Source organism: Hyperolius riggenbachi, chromosome 5 (assembly GCF_040937935.1).
Source record: "Hyperolius riggenbachi isolate aHypRig1 chromosome 5, aHypRig1.pri, whole genome shotgun sequence".
NCBI classification, from domain to species: domain Eukaryota; kingdom Metazoa; phylum Chordata; class Amphibia; order Anura; family Hyperoliidae; genus Hyperolius; species Hyperolius riggenbachi.
The window spans coordinates 180,903,420-180,923,522 of NC_090650.1; the positions used below are offsets into that span (position 1 = coordinate 180,903,420).

Below are 20,103 nucleotides of genomic sequence, written 5' to 3' on the forward strand. Positions count from 1 at the left end.
TTTCTCATCCGCATCACTTTGATCTGACATATCATCCTGTGATAAATCCCTGTTAACCTGTCCTCCAGGAAGAACATCCTGTATTTCCTCCTCTTCTTCTTCATCTGAAGAAATTAAACGTCTTGTAGTCTTTACAAGAGCTTTTCTAGGCTTAGGATTCTCCTTGGGAATAACTGCCACAGGAGGTACCACAGGAGCTGACCCTGTAGGCAGATTTTCCCTGAATGCTCTAAATGTCTCTACCATTTCATGCCTCATGGTAGTCATAAACTCTTTGCAGGAGGCAGTATTCTCTTCATTAATTAACTTTGTAATACATCCTTGGCAAGATGCTTTTGTCCAGCTAGTTGGCAAAACAACCTTACAGACAAGGCAACTCCTGGACCTGTTAGAGCTATCGGATAAGTCCGAAGTCTCCTGAAAAACATATGAAGAGAATAATACCATGAGATTAATTACTATAATTCATTAAAGCCTGTAATTAATCACATAAATCCTCTCCTGAACAGATGTGATGTTTATTCATATATACTCTGTGTATATAGTGAGCTGTTTACCATAAAAAAGGAATATCATTATCTGTAAAATAAGCTTAAGTACAGAAATCAGACAGATAATTTAGGATGCATATCAACTCAAGTGTAGCTCATCTAGACAGAATGTAGATGCATCCAGCTGCTAAAATGTATTGCAGGAGAGAGAGAATTTTTTTTTAACTTAATATATTTGGTGATACTGCACCAATAAATCCCTCCTGCAAACTTAGAAGGAAAACATCCAACATTATATGCAGCTGACCCAGTAACCAGCTCACTCCCCACAATGAATGCACCATGTAGTTAACATTCATTCAGGTAGCTATGCAACAATTACTTATGCAAAACACATTGAGCTGCACAAAAACCAATCAGTCACATGTGAACAAATGCTTTTCTGAACTATCAGGACTTTTATAATACTTAAACTGGTAACAAACATATTGCTCCATTTAAGTAATCAAATCACCAAGTAGTCTAACATGCTTTTTCTGACCTAATAATTAAACTTAAGATCAGTGCAGTTATCCATGTTTAACTGGTTTTAAACAACAATGTGCCACCACAAAAAGACAGCTTCAGCAAATATCCTTGATCTAGCCACTGTCATTAATATGCTGACTAAATACATCTGAGCAGCATAATCAAACCTCAGACCAGTGCGGCGACCAGTCAAACCGTGATCAGACGCAGCTCCCCGCAAGATCTCCGCCGGCTTACCTGATCCTGAAGTTTTCGTGCGTCCATCCTCGGCAAAGGCCAAACGCTAAGTGCCACGAGGAACGCACACAACGCTGTTTTGCAGCCGCGCAAAATGCGGAAGTGAAGTCACTCGTCGGCGGAAGTACCGCTAGACTGGAGGCAAAGCCATCCTTCCTCCGTGCAGAGCCGACATTCCCCCACCGCTGCGTCCAGGACCTCCGTCAGGGCTGCTCCGCGCTGTCCTCCCTCTAGCACGCACAGCCGCTCAGGTGGCTGCTAGAGGGGAAAAACCTGTTTGAGCAGGTAAGGAGCTTTCTGCTGCAACAATGTTCCAACCCTCCAGGGTAGTGAAGCAGGCTCCCTCAGGGAACTATTACCAGCCTCAGCACTCCCAGGCTGCTGACCAGCTAGCTCCCTTTACAGAGCTCATGTTCCCAGGGAAGGAAACACACAACTGAGGTGTGGATACCTGGGAACAGATTTATAGAGTTCACGCTGGGTGTTTCCTGTTTCCGGGGGGCGGAGCCCAAGTCTCAATGTCACTGTCCTGGAGGGTTGGACGAAAAACCAAATTTCTCAAAATGACCTGTGAAATCATAAAGGTACTCAGTGGACTCTGGGCCCCTTAGCGCAGTTAGGGTGCAAAAAAGTGCCACACATGTGGTATTGCCGTACTCGGGAGAAGTAGTATAATGTGTTTTGGGGTGTATTTTTACACATACCCATGCTGGGTGGGAGAAATACCTCTGTAAATGACAATCTTTTGATTTTTTTACACACAATTGTCCATTTACAGAGTTATTTCTCCCACCCAGCATGGGTATGTGTAAAAATACACCCCAAAACACATTGTACTACTTCTCCCGAGTACGACGATACCACATGTGTGGCACTTTTTTGCACCCTAACTGCGCTAAAGGGCCCAAAGTCCAATGAGTACCTTTAGGATTTCACAGGTCATTTTGAGAAATTTCGTTTCCAGACTACTCCTCACGGTTTAGGGCCCCTAAAATGCCAGGACAGTATAGGAACCCCACAAATGACCCCATTTTAGAAAGAAGACACCCCAAGGTATTCTGTTAGGAGTATGGTGAGTTCATAGAAGATTTTATTTTTTGTCACAAGTTAGCGGAAAATGACACTTGGTAAAAAAACCCAATAAAAATCATTTTCCGCTAACTTGTGACAAAAAGTAAAATCTTCTATGAACTCACCATACTCCTAATTGAGTACCTTGGGGTGTCTTCTTTCTAAAATGGGGTCATTTGTGGGGTTCCTATACTGCCCTGGCATGTTAGGGGCCCTAAACCGTGAGGAGTAGTCTTGAAACCAAATTTCTCAAAATGACCTGTGAAATCCTAAAGGTACTCATTGGACTTTGGGCCCCTTAGCGCAGTTAGGGTGCAAAAAAGTGCCACACATGTGGTATCGCCGTACTCAGGAGAAGTAGTACAATGTGTTTTGGGGTGTATTTTTATACATACCCATGCTGAGTGGGAGAAATAACTCTGTAAATGTACAATTGTGTGTAAAAAAAAAATCAAAAAATTGTCATTTACAGAGATATTTCTCCCACCCAGCATGGGTATGTGTAAAAATACACCCCGAAACACATTGTACTACTTCTCCCGAGTATGGCGATACCATATGTGTGACACTTTTTTGCAGCCAAACTGCGCTAAGGGGCCCACAGTGCAATGACTACCTTTAGGCTTTACAGGGGTGCTTACAATTCCGCACCCCCCAAATTGCCAGGACAGTAAACACACCCCATAAATGACCCCATTTTGAAAAATAGACACTTCAAGGTATTCATTAAGGGGCATGTTGAGTCCATGGCAGATTTCATTTTTTTTGTTACAAGTTAGCAGAAATGGAAAACTTTTTTTTTTTTTTTTGTGTGAAAAACTGTCATTTTCCGCTAACTTGTGACAAAAAATAAAATCTTCTATGAACTCACCATGCCTCTTAGTGAGTACTTTGGGATGTCTTCTTTCCAAAATGGGGTTATTTGTGGGGTATTTATACTATCCTGGAATTTTAGCACCTCATGAAACATGACAGGTAGTCAGGAAAGTCAGAGATGCTTAAAAATGGGAAAATTCACTTTTGGCACCATAGTTTGTAAACGCTATAACTTTTACCCAAACCAATAAATATACACTGAATGGTTTTTTATCAAAAACATGTTTGTCCACATTTTTCGCGCTGCATGTATACAGAAATGTTACTTTATTTGAAAAATGTCAGCACAGAAAGTTAAAAAAATCATTTTTTGCCAAAATTCATGTCTTTTTTGATGAATATAATAAAAACTAAAACTCGCAGCAGCAATCAAATAGCACCAAAAGAAAGCTGTATTAGTGAGAAGAAAAGGAGCCAAAATTAATTTAGGTGGTAGGTTGTATGACCGAGCAATAAACCGTTAAAGCTGCAGTGGTCTGAATGGAAAAAACAGCGCTGGTCCTTAAGGGGGGGTAAAGGCTGAGTCCTCAAGTGGTTAATGCTGGGCATACACGGCACATTTCTGGATGCAATTATGCGCAGCACGGTGGCGTAGTGGTTAGCTCTCTCGCCTTGCAGCACTGGGTCCCTGGTTCGAATCCCAGCCAGGGCACTATCTGCAAAGAGTTTGTATGTTCTCTCCGTGTCTGCGTGGGTTTCCTCCGGGCACTCCGGTTTCCTCCCACATTCCAAAAAAAACATACAGATAAGTAAATTGGCTCCCTCTAAAATTGGCCCTAGACTACAGTACTTACACTACATAATATAGACATATGGCAATGGTAGGGATTAGATTGTGAGCTCCTTTGAGGGACAGTTAGTGACAAGATATATATATACACTGTACAGCGCTGCGTAATATGTCGGCGCTATATAAATAATAAATAATAATAATAAATAATAATAATAATAATAATAATGCGCCGGATCGAGCCGCTGGCTCAATGCCAGCGCATCCCCACTCGTTTGCGCGTGGATCGATTCCTGCTCGCCCTCGCTGGCGTCCTTATCAGCCGCTCGATTCCCCGCTATTGTCCGCCGGCGGGGATCGAGCAGGGAATCTATCCGGCAGGTCATCGGACCTGTCGGATATTATCAATCAGCGACTCAATTGATCAGGAAAGAAAGTGCAGTGTATGCCCAGCATAACGGAGCAGAGCAATTTTTACCTGTTACTGCTCCCCGCGTTATTTCACCAATTACTTTATCACTACTTACCACACCAAAAGGATGTATATCTTGTTTTTTTTGCCACAAATTAGGTATTTTGAGGGTGGTTTTTGTTTTCAGAAATAACTTTACTTTCTATTAATTTTAAAGGGGAAACAAAGAAAAAATACAGTATCTAATTCCATCCCCTAGTTTTAAAATAAACAATGCTACTATAAATAAAGCCCACACAATTTTTTTGTCCATTTGGGAATGGGAATTAACTAGTAATTATAGCCATGGAGTCAATGCAAGAAAAGCATCCAAACCTCTTTTAAATGCAGATACAGAATTTGTCATAACTACTTACTGTGGTAAAATATTCCATTTTAACGTTTACTGTAAAGAATCCTTTCGTAAATAGATTACAGAACTTTTTTTCCTCCTTACTCAGATCATGTCCCCTTATATTTTGTACAAGAATAGGTATAAAAAGCTCATCTGGCAAGCTTTTGCGTTTCCCATTGATGTATTTATACATGTTAATCAGGTCATCCCTTAGATGTCTTTTTTCCAAGCTTAAAAAAAAACAACTGTTTTTCAATCTTCCTTGGTATGTGAGGCCTTGTGCACACTGAACGTTTTTTGAAGCGTTTCGCAAACTGCTTCCGCCTGCGAAAACGCTTGGCTAATGTATTTCAATGAGATGGTGCACACCAGCAGTTTGAGGTTTTTAGCAAACCGCAAATGTGGGTCTTGCAGCACTTGTGCGGTTTGCAGAAGTGTTTCTGCCTCAATGTAAAGTATAGGAAAAGCTCAAACTGCTCTGAAAAACGCTAGATCAGAGCTGTTTTCCAGGCGTTTTTGTTACATTAGCTGTTCCGTACAGCTTCACTGTAACAATATTTGTAATCTGCTACACAAAAACCCTCCAAAAAACGCTAGGCATGTTTAGAAAATCTCTCTAAACATGCCTAGAATCGCTCTGAAAATCTGCTTCAAAAACCTCTAGCATTTTGCAGATCTGCTAGCGGATTTGGTGTGCACTGGGCCTTCCATCCCCTTGAATAATTTAGTTGCCCCTCTTTGTACCTGCTCTAGTATGGTAATGTCCTTCTTATAGCATGGTGCCAAAACAAGTATTCCATAATCCAGATGTGGCCTTACAAGTGATTTATATGGAGGTAGAAGCATACTAGCATCTTGTGATTTTATTTCCAGTTTTATGGACCCTAGAATTGTATTTGCTTTAGCTGCTGTTGCTTAGCTTGGGTGCTTAACTTGTTATCGACCATTATTCCCAAGTCCTTCTCCAAGTCTGATGTTCACCACTGTAACCATTTATCTTATATGTTAGTTTACCACTGGCAAGTCCAAGGTGCGTGACCTTACATTTATTATAATTTACATTTGCCATCAGTCTGCCCATCATTACATTTGGCATCATTACATTTGCCATATGTCTGCCCATATGGCCATGTTGTTGAGATTCTGTTTTAAAATGTCACTGTCCTGCTTAGTATTTATAAATCTGCATAATTTTGTATCATCTGCAAAGATGGCAACATTCAGACAGACAAATTACAGTGCTCAAGATTGCACCTGGAATGTAAACCAACAGAGGCAGAACACCCTCTGGGACTAAATACATGCCTTGAATGCAAAACCAATGCAAATGATGTGCTAATTCTAATATAACATTTTTAAAGTAAATTTGAAGCAATGAATGCAGCTAGCCATTAGTATACTTACGTTCAATTTGCACAGTGGGAGACATGGCAGCACTTTCAAACAAAACTTGTACCTAAATGATTTAGCTGCATTGATGTGCAGAGCTCCAATAACTGGACTATATTACACACCTAGCACTCACTACAGGCAAAAGGGGGTGTTAGTTAGTAGATTGTACCAGGGTTGAGGCTATTAACAATGTAAGAATGGCAGCAGTTTAAATATTTCCCTTAAGAAACATGCACAATTGGGAAAAGAGGCGCCCTGGTGGATAAAACCTTTTAAAAGCAGTTTAAAAGCGAAAAAAAAAAACGGAGAAATGAGGTCGCTTACCTCAGTGACGAAATCTTTATAATAAAAGTTATTTCGCACAGGCAACGTGCCCCACGCTCTGAGCCCGTTTCCTCAGGCCAATAACAGTGCCAAATGAAAAATTCAATTTAGCATAGGAAGCAGGCTCAGACCTGCGGGGCATGTTGCCTGTGCTAAATAAAATCTTTTATTGCTATAAAGATTTCATCACTGAGGTAAGCTACCTAATTTCTCCTTTTTTTTGCTTTTAAACTGCTTTTAAAAGGTCTTATCCACCAGGGCGCATCTTTCCCCAATTGTGCATGTTTTATCCCCCTACATATTCTGTCAAGGGGTGGAGACAGGACACACGTGGTTTCCACCACGGTGGACATCTGTCCCCATTTTTTCTAGGAGTGCGACCAATGCCAGGTCCGTAAGGGCCATCCCGAGTGGAGACGAGTTTAAGGTCTCCACCTGCTTCTTGTGGTCTGCTGCCCCCCTGCAACCCCCCTTTGTGAGTGTTTATTATATTCACAATATACTTGACATACCACACTATTGGGCTCCCACTTTTGTCTCCTGTATCTTTTCCTGCAAGGTGTCAAGGCACCCCCTCTACACTACTATCCCTTGAGAAACAATTGGTGAATTTTGATTTGCTGTTGGCTCCACCAACTTTCACCCACCTGGCACTAACTGGCTAAAATCAATCAAACAAATATGATTGGCTGTCTGTGGCTCTGCCCTCTTTTCTGAATTTTAAACCCAGTCACCCAATGACCGACTGTACCAGGTTTGAGGCCTCTGGCATTAACAATATAAGAATGGCAGCACATATTCACCTTCCAAACTAATAGGTGAATTTTGATTGGCTGTTGTAGGCTCCACTCACTTTCCTGAATCCCGGTCACCCAGTGAGCAAGTGTGACAAGTTTTACAACCCTGCCATTAACAGTGTAAGAATGGCTTCAGTTTACATTTTCCTATGTAAAATAAATGGCTGCAATTTGATAGGCTGTTTTAGGCCCCACCCACTTTTCCTGAATTGTTAACCTCAGGCACCAAGGGACTAACTGTGCCAAGTTTGGGGACTCTGTCTTTATTGCGAGAATTGCAGCCTTTTAAATGTTTCCCATTGACGTGAATAGGTGAAATCTGATTGGCTGTGTGTAGTACCTCCCAGGTGTACAGGGGGAAGGGGGAACCATTTCATTCCAGGTTATAATGAATATGTATACCAAGTTTGGTCAAAATCGATCAAGGTGTTTTTAAGTGATCGCGGTACGCACGTACACACACATATCCGATTTTATATAACTCAATGACCAAGTTTGTGAGCTTTGGCATCAATAATTTGTATATTCCCATAGAAATTAACTACTTAAGGACAAAGGTGATTGAAATCTATGCCCTGTTTTGGTGGTTACCTGGCTGGCAGGGTGTAGATTTCAATCACCGCAGCAGCACGCATCTGCTGTTTTCGTCACTCCTCTCTCACCGCTGAATCCCTGCTGTGTCTCGTCTCAGTTAACTTGCTCTGTCTGTCTCTATGATGGCAGAGCCCAGTGAGCCGGTTAGGAGCCGATTTCATTGGCTCCTGGCCGTGTCTATCAATGTAAGCAACTCCTATAGGCTTACATTGATAAACACGTGCAGGAGCCAATGAAAGTGGCTCCTGACCGACTCACATGACTCTGCCGTCATAGAGACGACAGAGTGGATGTCCTGAGGATCCAGGCGTGCGGCGGTGATGGGGGTTGCAGCAGCCGGCAGGTATATGCGGCGATTCGTAAGGATTCCATCGTTATTGTACCAGCGGTCTCTGGTCCTTAAGGTGGCAGAGACCATTGGTACTTAAGTGGTTAAACAAATCACATTGGCTGTTTGTGACTCCACCCCCCTCCAGAATTTGAACCCCAGTCACCCAATGACCAACTGTAGCAGGTTTGAGGCATCTGCTATTAACAGTGTAAAAATGGCAACAATTTAAATATTCCCCTTGAAAATCAACGGGTGAATTTTGATTGTCTGTTGTAAGCTCCACCCATTTTCCTGAATATTAATCCCAGTCACCCAGTGACCAACTGAGCAAAATTTGAGAACCCTGCCATTAACAGTGTAAGAATGGCTGCAGTTTATATTTGACTAGTGAAATTTTTTGGCTCCGCCCACACTTAAGTCACTCAATGCCCAAGTTTGTGAGCTTTGGGGTCCTTGGCATCAATTATTTGTATTTTACCAGTAAAATAAAACAAATCTGATTGGCTGTTTGTGGCTCTGCACCAGTTTCTGAATTTGAACCCCAGTGACCCAATGACCAACTGTACCAGCTTTAAGGCTTGTGCCATTAACAGTGCAAGAATGGCAGCAAATTAAATATTCCCCTTGAAAATCAACAGGTGAGTTTGAATTGGCTTTTTTAGGCTCCAACCACTTTTCTGAATATTAATTCCAGTCACCCAGTGACCATTGCAACTGTGCAAAGTTTGAGAACCATGCCATTAACAGTGGAGAAGGGCTGAAGTTTACATTTTCCCAGGGAAATCTGTTTTTGGCTCAACTCAAGTTTTTGTAACCTTAACACACAGTAACTCAATGACCAAGTTTGCGAGCTTTCGGGTTCCTGGCATCAGAATTCTGTGAATGGAAGCAGTTTATCCAGCAAAGAAATCTGATTGGCTATTTTGTGGCTCCGCCACTAGTGAATTTGAACCCCAGTCAGTTAATGACTGTAGCAGGTTTGAGGCCTCTGCCATTAACAGTGTAAGAATGGAAGCAGTTTCAATATTCCCCTTGAAAATCAATAGGTGAATTTTGATTGGCTGTTGTAGGCTCCCCCCACTTTCTAAATATTAATCCCAGTCACCCAGTGGCCAACTGTGTCAAGTTTGGGATCTCTGTCATTAACAGTGTAAGAATGGGTGCAGTTTATATTTTCCCATGAAAAAAATGTATTTGTAGTTGAAATTAAGTAAATCTGATTGGCTATTTGTGGCTCCGCCCCTTTATGAATTTGAACCCCAGTAACCCAGTGACCAACTGTACCAGGTTTGAGGCATATGCGATTAACAGTGTAAGAATGGCAGCTAATTTAAATATTCCCCATGAAAATCAACAGGTGAATTTTAATTGTCTGTTGTAAGCTCCACCCATTTTCCTGAATATTAATCCCAGTCACCCAGTGACCAACTGAGCAAAATTTGAGAACCCTGCCATTAACAGTGTTAGAATGGCTGCCGTTTATATTTGACTAGTGAAATTTTTTTGGCTCCACCTAAACTTAATGACTTAAGGCTAGTACACACTAGCAATTTTGATTGACCAATGATTGCTCAATTTTACCACCTCCATGTAGTATTGGTCAATCAAAATTGCTAGTGTGTACTAGCCTTAAGTTTGTGAGCTTTCAGGTTCCTGGCATCAGAAATATGTGAATGGAAGCTATTTATCAAGCAAGGAAATCGGATTGGCTGTTTGTGGCTCCGCCCCTTTTGGTGAATTTGAACCCCAGTCACCCAATGACTGACTGGTGCAAGTTTGAAGCCTCTAAAAATGAATAGCTGAAATTTGATTGGCTGTTTTATGCTCTGCCCACTTTTTCTGGATTTGTAACATCGGTCACCAAGTGGCCAACTGTGCCAAGTGTGGGGATTCTGGCTTGGTTATTGTGAGAATGACAGCCTTTTACATTTTTTTTTCCATTTACATGAATGGCTGGAAAAACATACTTCTTATTTGTCTTATTTGTATATGATTGCACACATTTTACAATTTTTCACCATAGTGCCCCCTTAACCATTTAATGACAATGTAACGTATTAAAACGTCATGCTTTAGCCTATTAACGGCAACATGACATTTTAATACGTCGCGCATTCCCGCCGCAGCTCCGCACTTGTCCGCACCGCTACCGCCGCCGTTTCCGTCGGGATCCCTTGTTAAGTGATTGGGGAAGAGGACCTCTACCCAATCGCAATGCCTGAAGTGAATAGACGTGACCGCGAACAGCGGCCACCTCCATTCATAATACAGGAAACTGTTTAAGTTTAATAAAGTGAAGAAAAAAAAAGTGATCACTTCCTTAACGGGAGAGTGTTCACCAGCGCCATCTTGTGGCCAAAAAGTATATTACACACACAAGCACAAACATACTATGTAAAATACACAATATTAATAAAATAATTAAATTACACCTCCACACCCCCCCCCCCCCCTAAAAAAAAAACACTTGTAAAAAAAAAATCAGCGTAAAGGGGTTCTTTCGCAAAAAAAAGTAGGCAGTTAAAAAATGTGACAGATGATAGGTTTTGGGCCAGTCCATCTTTTTAAGGGGGATTCTCAGGGCTTTCTTTGTTTTCAGCAGCATATCCTGAACAGCAGTTTAACTGCCAAAATAGCAAGATACCAGCCGGCCTCCCTAAGGGCTCTTTCACATTAGGGCAGATTTTCTGCGTTTCAACGCAACGGGTAAAGTTTGCGTTACCCAAGGTGAAATGAAAGTCCATAGACTTTCATTTTAGCTTTCACATATAACGCAGCCTTTTTGTGCGTTGCGTTACACTGCACCCAGGCGCAGTTTGTCGGCCGACGCTAGCTTTATGCGTTACAATGTTAGTCAATGTAAAACGCACACTATGCGTGTTTTTAATCCGTTAACGCAGGCAATCAGTCCCAGAATGCAACAGAGGAACAATGTGGAAAGTTGAAATCTAAAAGAAAAAAAAATTACATGCGTTTTCCTATGTCCTGTAACGCATTGAAAACGGATTAAAAACGCACACTCACTGCAGTGCAACGCATATCAAAATGCATTAAAACGCATACAACAAAACGTATGCTTTGAGCGTTCTCTAACGCAAGCTCTGATGTGAAAGAGCCCTAATCACTTGCACACTATTATGTCAGTTAGATTTTGCAACTGTTGTTCAGGAAATGCTGTTGAAAACAAAGAAAGCCCTGAGAATCCCCCTTAAAAAGATGGACTGGCCCAAAACCTGTCATCTGTCACATTTTTTAACTGCCTACTTTTTTCGCGAAAGAACCCCTTTCAAATCAATAAATAAATAGTTGACTGAGGGAAAATTAATTTTATTACATAGGAGTTTGTAATTATGGCTAACAAAAACAAAAACAAAAAAAATGAAAAATAACACCTATATTTTAAAATAATATATTGTCACAATACATTGTGATAGGGACATAATTTAAACGGTTTAAGAATTGAGACAACTGGGCAAATAAAAAGTGTTGGTTTTATCCACAGGAGAATGTTTAATTTTAAAACTATAATGGCTAAAAACTGAGAAATAATGATTTTTTTTCCATTATTTCTGTATTTTTCCCATAAAATGCATTTAGAATAAAAAAAATTTTTAGCAAAATGTACTACCCACAGAAAGCCTAATTGGTGGCGAAAAAAACGAGGTATAGATCATTTTCTTGTGATAAGTACTAATAAAGTTATTAGGGAATAAAAAGGAGGAGCACTGACAGGTGAAAATTGCTCTGGTCCGTTAGGGTAAAAACCCTTGGGGGTGAACTGGTTAAGCTGTTGTTAGAATATCATAGGCACTCAGCAGATATTATTAAGCACTAACCAATGTTTTCCTTTTTTAACCTAGCTTATCCCACAAAGTTCAAAACTTGTACTTAACTTTGTGAAGTCAGTTCTAAAGGAGACAGCTGGAAGAATTCCATTACAAAGAAAATTAACTGAGAGTTTAATTTTACTGGCATCCAGTGCTGCAGAAGAGTCTACCAGATGGTTAGGAATGGAAAATCTATTTATGGAGGGAATGGACTCCATCAGAGATTTGATACTGGTAAGTTTAAAATAATTTCTCAACTATAAAAAATAAAAATAATTTTTGTTTTGGAATTTGTTGCACTAATCTGTTCTCATGGAAATGAAACATTTGTATAGTATACTTCTACAGCTGTGACTTGTTCATATGGGTCTATAAAAATCATTTTTTACCAGGTCAAAACACTATCCAGTCTAGCTTCTGGTTTTGGTAAATGGTTGATTTAAAAATTATCCAGCAAAGTGAATTACTCTGTAGCAGAAAAGCAGGAAGGTCAAAATAATAATAATAATGTCAAAATAAATACAAAAGGCTTTATTTAATAATTCTGCTTGTCAACTCATTGCCCATACAATTCTATGGGCCTGTTCACATCTCTGTGTTGTAACAGAATGCATTACTTTATCTCGCTGCATGCAGGCTCTGAATTAATGTCTAAGGCTAGGTGCACACATGGCGTAACATGAAAAGTTGCGTTTTATTCATGTTTTATGGTGCGTTTGCGTTTTTTTTTAACGCAGATGCGTTTTTCAAGTGTTTTGCATATGTTTTAATGCGTTTTTGCTTCGCATATACCGTATGAAACGCATATGCGTTTTTATATTTACATTTATGAAAATCCCTAGGAAGACAACAGGATGTGGAAATACATCAGAAATCTTTATTTAAAAAAAAATGCATTAAAAAAATCAAAAACGTGTACAAATTGCAATACATTGCATTTCCATTGCCTTTTTTGATGCGTTATGCATAATATGCAACAAAACTAGTGATTTTAAAAATGCCAAAGTACATTCATGCGTTTTTTTTTATGCGGCCCATAACATTGGCGCACAAAACACAGCGTCCATAGTCTTTGGAAAATGAAAGATCACAGATCAATCTTACCACCCTTCATGTAGTATGAGAGCCATACCTACACAGTCTTTTCTATGGAGCTGAACTCCCCATCAGAAAAAAATCTTTGCAAGATGCTGCACACACAGATGCTGTACAGACACAAAAGATCAGTATCTGCAAAAGATCTGTACCTGCCAAAGATCCGTTCCTGCAAATTGCATTCATAGTCTATGAGATCTGCAGATCATCATACACACCTTGTTTAACAGCCATTCATCTGCAGATCAGACAATCATCTGCAGATCTGAAAATCCACCCTGGTGGATCTGATCTGCAGATGAATGTCTGTTAAACAAGGTGTGTATGATGATCTGCAGATCTCATAGACAGCATCTTTGTGTGCAGCATCTTGCAAAGATTTCTGTCTGATGGGGAGTTCAGCTCCATAGAATAGACTGTGTAGGTATGGCTCTCATACTACATGGAAGCGGGTCAAATTGGTCTGTGATCTTTTATTTTCCGAAGACCAGGGATGGTCGGAAATGCCAATTTCCGATTCCGCGGTAATTCCGCATTCCGCCATTAGCAAATACCGATTCCGCTTTCCGCTACCAATTTCCGCATTCCAATGCGGAATTTCCGCCGGAAATCGCGGAAATTCCGCCCGAATTTAACATCGATTTTCTCAAAAACTATAAGGTCTTTTTGAAAACTTTTTTTTGCATCTTGTTCAGGAGATTCTGTTTAATAAACCATGAAAATTTGATGTTTCTAGGATGTACGGGGGCTTTGCTATTAACTGTTAAAGTCAGCGGATTTTTCCTGTAATGTAAATGCAGAAAATAGGCAAAAGCAGATTTTCTGCATTTTACATTACAGTAAAAATCTGCCACTTTAGCGGTTAATAGCAAAGCCCCCGTAAGTCCTAGAAACACCAAATTTTCAGGGTTTATTAAACTGAATCTTGTAAATAAGATGCAAAAAAAAGTTTTCAAAAAGACCTTATAGTTTTTGAGAAAATCAATGTTAAAGTCGGGCAGAATTTCCGCGATTTCCGGCAGAAATCCGCCTAACGCACTTGCATTACCGATTTCCGCATTCCGATGCGGAAATGCAATTTCCGATCGGAATTTCGGAAATTGCATTTCCGCGGAATCCGAATGAGCATCCCTACCGAAGACTATGGTCTGATGTGTGTATGTGGCCATACTCTACACAGTCTATTCTATGGAGCTGAACTCCCCATCAGATAAAAATCTTTGCAAGATCCTGCACACAAAGATGCTGTACAGTACACATGCAACAGATCTGTTCCTGCAAAAGATCTGAGATCCGTTCCTGCAAAATGCATTCAAAGCCTATGATATCTACAGATCTCATACACACCTTGTTTAACGGACCATCATCTGCAGATCAGACAATTATCTGCAGATCTGATCTGCAGATAATTGTCCGTTAAACAAGGTGTGTATGAGATCTGCAGATATCATAGGCTTTGAATGCATTTTGCAGAAACGGATTTTTTGCAGGAACTGATCTTTTGCAGATACTGATCTGTTGCATGTGTACAGCATCTTTGTGTGCAGGATCGTGCAAAGATTTTTATCTGATGTGGAGTTCAGCTCCATAGAATAGACTATGTAGAGTATGGCTCTCTTATGGAAGGGGGTAAAATTGGTCTGTGATCTTTCATTTTCCAAAGACTTTTATCTGACGTGTGTACCCACCTTAAAGAGAAACTCCAACCTAGAATTGAACTTTATCCCAATCAGTAGCTGATACCCCCTTTTACAAGAGAAATATAATGATTTTCACAAACAGACCATCAGGGGGCGCTGTATGACTGATTTTGTGCTGAAACCCCTCCCACAAGAAGCTCTGAGTACCGCGGTACTCTGGGCAAACTGCCACAATGTAACAGGGTTCACAGACAGGAATTAGCTGTTTACAGCTGTCTCTAACAGCCAAAACAGCTAGCAGCAGCTACATAACCTGCCCACAGTAAAAATGTCACCATGTGATAAATGTAAGAATGTAAATCGGGGAGAGGAAAGATTTTACAATGAGCAAACACTGACTAAATCATTTATACATAATTATGGTAAAAAATGAAGCACTTTTTTTACTACATTATTTTCACTGGAGTTCCTCTTTAACTCTCTGCATGCAGGGATTGAATTAAAGTCTGTGTCCAGTCTCCATTGCAGTTCACACTCATTATAACATATGCATTTTGCAACGTGCACAGTGTGCAAGGGCCCCTTAGTCCATTCTCCATTGTAGTTAACACACAGTTTAACGTATGCAACACACCACTATGAATCAGTCTTAGGATTCTCCCTAGCTAACAAGATCTGAAGGCCACATATACAGAGGCGAAAGTGTTTGCGCAGCCCTGCCACTACATATCTTTCTGGCCGGTTTCACATTGCAAACCTGTCAGTGCGGTGCGATTGGAGATCACTGGCGGCAGTGCGTGGTGTTTTCCATTTTGGCTGCAGGATAAGCAGGAACTGAGGCTTTCTAGCGCTCATTTCCTATTTTTTATCCGTACTACACATACAATTCATTATCCCATTATTATTATTATTCATATTATTATTATTATTATGATTATTCAGATTTGCTGTAACCGCTTCAGGACCATGCTAATTGAAATATTCACCCAGTTTGGGACCTGTTATCTCTGCCGGCGTAGATTTCAATTAGCCCACCGCACACTCCGGAAGTTATGGTTCACCATGAGCTTGCTGGGTACTCTGTAACTCTGGGTGTTTCAAGTCTTATCCTATAGAGCCACATTAATCCATGACATGCATTGATGATGCACCAGCCAGTATGAAACAGCCTGTATGCATGTTGGATTAGTGTGGCTCTGTAATCAGCACACCAATGGTGAGTATGAGTTCCCCCATTATAGGTAGCCATGTATAGGTGCCCAAGTATAGGTAAGCTAGCTGTAGGTGTTAAAGTACAGGTTAGCCAGTATAGGTGTTGCAGTACAGGTCAGCCAGTATAGGTGCAGCAGAACAAGTCAGTCAGTATAGGTGCAGCAGTACAGGTTAGCCAGTGTATAGGTGCCGCAGTACAGGTTTTCCAGTATAGGTGCCACAGTACAGGTTAGCCAGTGTATAGGTACTCCAGTGCAGGTTAGCCATCCAGATCCCCTTTAGTGTATGTAACCAGATCCCCCCCTTTAGTGTATATAGGCAGATCCCCCTTCAGTGTGTATAGGCAGATTCCCCCCTCCCTTTAGTGTATATAGCCAGATCCCTTCTTTAGTGTATATAAGCAGATCCCTGCCCCCTTTAATGTATATAGCCAGATCCCCCTTTAGTGTATATAGGCAGATTCCCCCCCCCCCTTTAGTGTATATAGCCAGATCCCCCCCCCCCTTTAATTTATATAGGCAGATACCCCCCTTTAGTGTATATAGCCAGATCTCCCCTTTAGTATAGGCAGATCCCCCCCCCCCCCCCTTTCGTGTATATTGCCAGATCCCCCTTAAAGAGACACTGAAGCGAAAAAAAAATATGATATAATGAATTGGTTGTGTACTATGAATAATTACTAGAAGATTAGCAGCAAAGAAAATATTCTCATACTTTATTTTCAGGTATATAGTGTTTTTTCTAACATTGCATTATTCTATAATATGGGCAGATTACACAACAGTATTCAAAATGATTCTTTCAGAGCAGTCTGTGAAGTAATGACATCTCCTCTGGCAGAGGAAAAGTAAATAGTCCAGGAACAGTTGAGATAATAAAAGTCAGATAACAGCCCTCTCCAAGACTAACTTAGTTGGAGAGCTTAACTACTTTGGCCTCCTGGACGTAGTAGCTACGCCCAGAAGGCCATGTGCGCGTCCACGCGCTCCCGCGGCCGATTGCGCGCGTGCACGCGCGCTCCTGGCCGCGGTTCGTTAGCCTGGCAATCAGTGAATCGGGCTATGGTGCCCGATCACTGATTGCTCTCCCCCGCTGAAAAAGCGACAGCTTCTCTCGGAAGCTGTGCTTTTTCTGGCTGTAACGTCCCCCATACGTCGCTCTAAGCGTATGTTACGCTTAGAGTGACGTCATGTAAACAAACTCATGGCCGCCATCTTGTGGCCAAAAAGTAAAACTACAGCTACAAGTGAAAAAAAATAAAACTCAAGACACATTTACATTATAAAACTATGGCTTACACCCCACCCTCCCAAAAATACCCAAATAAAATGTTTAATACAAAAAAAAAACAAAAACATTACAATAAAAAAAAAACATGTAAATATTTACCTAAGGGTCTAAACTTTTTAAATATCAATGTAAAGATGAAATATTTCTATTTTTTTTTTATTTTAAAGTTGTAAATAGTGATAGATGCAAAACGGAAAAAAATGCACCTTCATTTCCAAATAAAATATTGTCGCCATACATTGTGATAGGGACATAATTTTAACGGTGTAATAACCGGGACATATGGGCAAATACAATACATGAGTTTTAATTATGGAGGCATGTATTATTTTAAAACTATAATGGCTGAAAACTAAGAAATAATGATTTTTTTTCCGTTTTTTTCTGATTCTTCCTGTTAAAATGCATTTACAGTAAAGTGGCTCTTAGCAAAATGTACCCCCCAAAGAAAGCCTAATTGGTGGTGGAAAAAACAAGATATAGATCAGTTCATTGTGATAAGTAGTGATAAAGTTATAGGCTAATGAATGGGAGGTGAAAATTGCTCGGATGCATAAAGTGAAAACGACTGAAGGCTGAAGTGGTTAATGGTTTGTTTGCATAGAGATAACAACTGGAGTTTCTCAACTCTTCCTGTACTGGAAACAATTAGACTAATGTATCTGATCTTAATGTTTTATTTCTTAGCTGTACTACACATACAAATCCTAATATCATAATTTTTTTTTCGCTTCAGTGTCTCTTTAAGTGCATATAGTCAGATCACCCTCTAGTGTCCCCCTAGCCGCTGGTACCTGCTCCGTTCCCGGCCACCTCCTCCAGTACGTTCTGATCCCATTCGGCCTCACTGCATTGCATTGCTGCGCGGTGCCGGTGAGCTGTAGTGAAAAGGCAACGAGTGTACACAAAAACGTGGGGCCTGTACCAGGAAGTGTGACATCACTTCCTGGTGGCCACAGTTACTACGCAATACTCGCTGCCTCTTCACCGTGGCTCACTGCAGGGCAATGCAATGAGGTGAGGCCAAATGGGATTGGAACTTACTGGAGGAGGAGGCCGGAAGTGGAGCAGGTACCAGCGGCTGCGGCGAAAACCACTGCAAAACCGCCGCTATGAAGATCTGAAGATCGTCATGCCCCTCATCACGATTTTCGGTTTAAAACCGAAAATCGGCCAGCCCTAGCAAGGGCGTAGCAATGGGGATAGCAACCATAGCGTTGCTATGGGGCCCCTACGTCAGGGGGGGCCCGCAGCAGGATGCCCCGCTAGGTGCTGGAGGGGTCGCAGCATGAGGGGAGAGCTTGGTGGCATGTCGGGCTCTCCCCTCTGCGCTTTCCCCTCCAGCATTAAACAGAGATTGTATGCAGGAGGAGGCGGCGGGGCAGCGGCGGCAGATACATACCTTCCGTGCGCTCCAGCGCGGATGGTTCTCCCTCTATTGTCTGACACGACTTCCTGTTTATACCGGAAGTCGCATCAGAGGCTAGAGAGAGACGCATCCGTGGAGCGCACGGAAGGTATGTATCTGCCGCCGCTACCCCGCCGCCTCCTCCTGCATACAATCTCTGTTTAATGCTGGAGGGGAGAGCGCAGAGGGGAGAGCCCGAGGTGAGGGAGGAGGGGGGGGCTCCCCCCCCCACCGACGTGCCACCAAGCTCTCCCCTCATGCTGTGACCGCTCCAGCCCTCAAAAATGGCCCTGAGCGGGCCCGGGGGGAAGGGGGAGGGGCGGCCTAACCTGGGAGTCCCTGTCACTCACTACTTAACTGGAGGGCGCCTGTCACTCACTACTTAACTGGGGAGCGCCTGTCACTCACTACTTAACTGGGGGGCGCCTGTCACTCACTACTTAACTGGGGGGCGCCTGTCAATCACAACCTAACCTGGGGGTCCCTGTCACTCACAACCTAACCTGGGGGCGCCTGTCACTCACTACTTAACTGGGGGGCGCCTGTCACTCACAACCTAACCTGGGGGGCGCCTGTCACTCACTACTTAACCTGGGGGGGCGCCTGTCATTCACTACTTAACTGGGGGGCGCCTGTCACTCACAACCTAACCTGGGGGTCCCTGTCACTCACAACCTAACCTGGGGGGCGCCTGTCACTCACTACTTAACTGGGGGGCGCCTGTCACTCACTACCTAACCTGGGGGTTCCTGTCACTCACTACTTAACTGGAGGGCGCCTGTCACTCACTACTTAACTGGGGGGCGCCTGTCATTCACTACTTAACTGGGGGGTGCATGTCACTCACAACCTAACCTGGGGGCGCCTGTCACTCACTACCTAACTGGGGGGCGCCTGTCACTCACTACTTAACTGGGGGGGCGCCTGTCATTCACTACTTAACTGGGGGGCGCCTGTCACTCACAACCTAACCTGGGGGTCCCTGTCACTCACAACCTAACCTGGGGGGGTGCCTGTCACTCACTACTTAACTGGGGGGCGCCTGTCAATCACAACCTAACCTCCCTGTCACTCACAACCTAACCTGGGGGGCACCTGTCACTCACCACTCACTACTTAACTGGGGGCGCCTGTCACTCACAACCTAACCTGGGGGTCCCTGTCACTCACAACCTAACCTGGGGGCACCTGTCACTCACTAAACTGGGGGGCGCCTGTCACTCACAACCTAACCTGGGGGTCCCTGTCACTCACAACCTAACCTGGGGGCGCCTGTTACCCACTACTTAACTGGGGGGCGCCTGTCACTCACAACCTAGCCTGGGGGGTCCCTGTCACTCACAACCTAACCTGGGGGCACCTGTCACTCACAACCTAACCTGGGGGGACCCTGTCACTCACTACTTAACTGGGGGGCGCCTGTCACTCACTACTTAACTGGGGGTGCCTGTCAC

At 42.4% G+C, this 20,103-nt stretch overlaps 1 protein-coding gene across 1 annotated transcript in view; it reads left to right on the plus strand.

Annotated features, from left to right (window-relative positions):
* Nucleotides 1-20,103, plus strand: part of LOC137519355 (polycystin-1-like protein 1) — a 705,387-nt gene that overhangs the window by 127,422 nt on the left and 557,862 nt on the right. Inside the window, exon 5 of the mRNA XM_068238307.1 lies at nucleotides 12,038-12,238. Coding sequence (XP_068094408.1) covers nucleotides 12,038-12,238 — 201 coding nt within the window. The remainder of the gene's footprint in view (nucleotides 1-12,037; nucleotides 12,239-20,103) is intronic.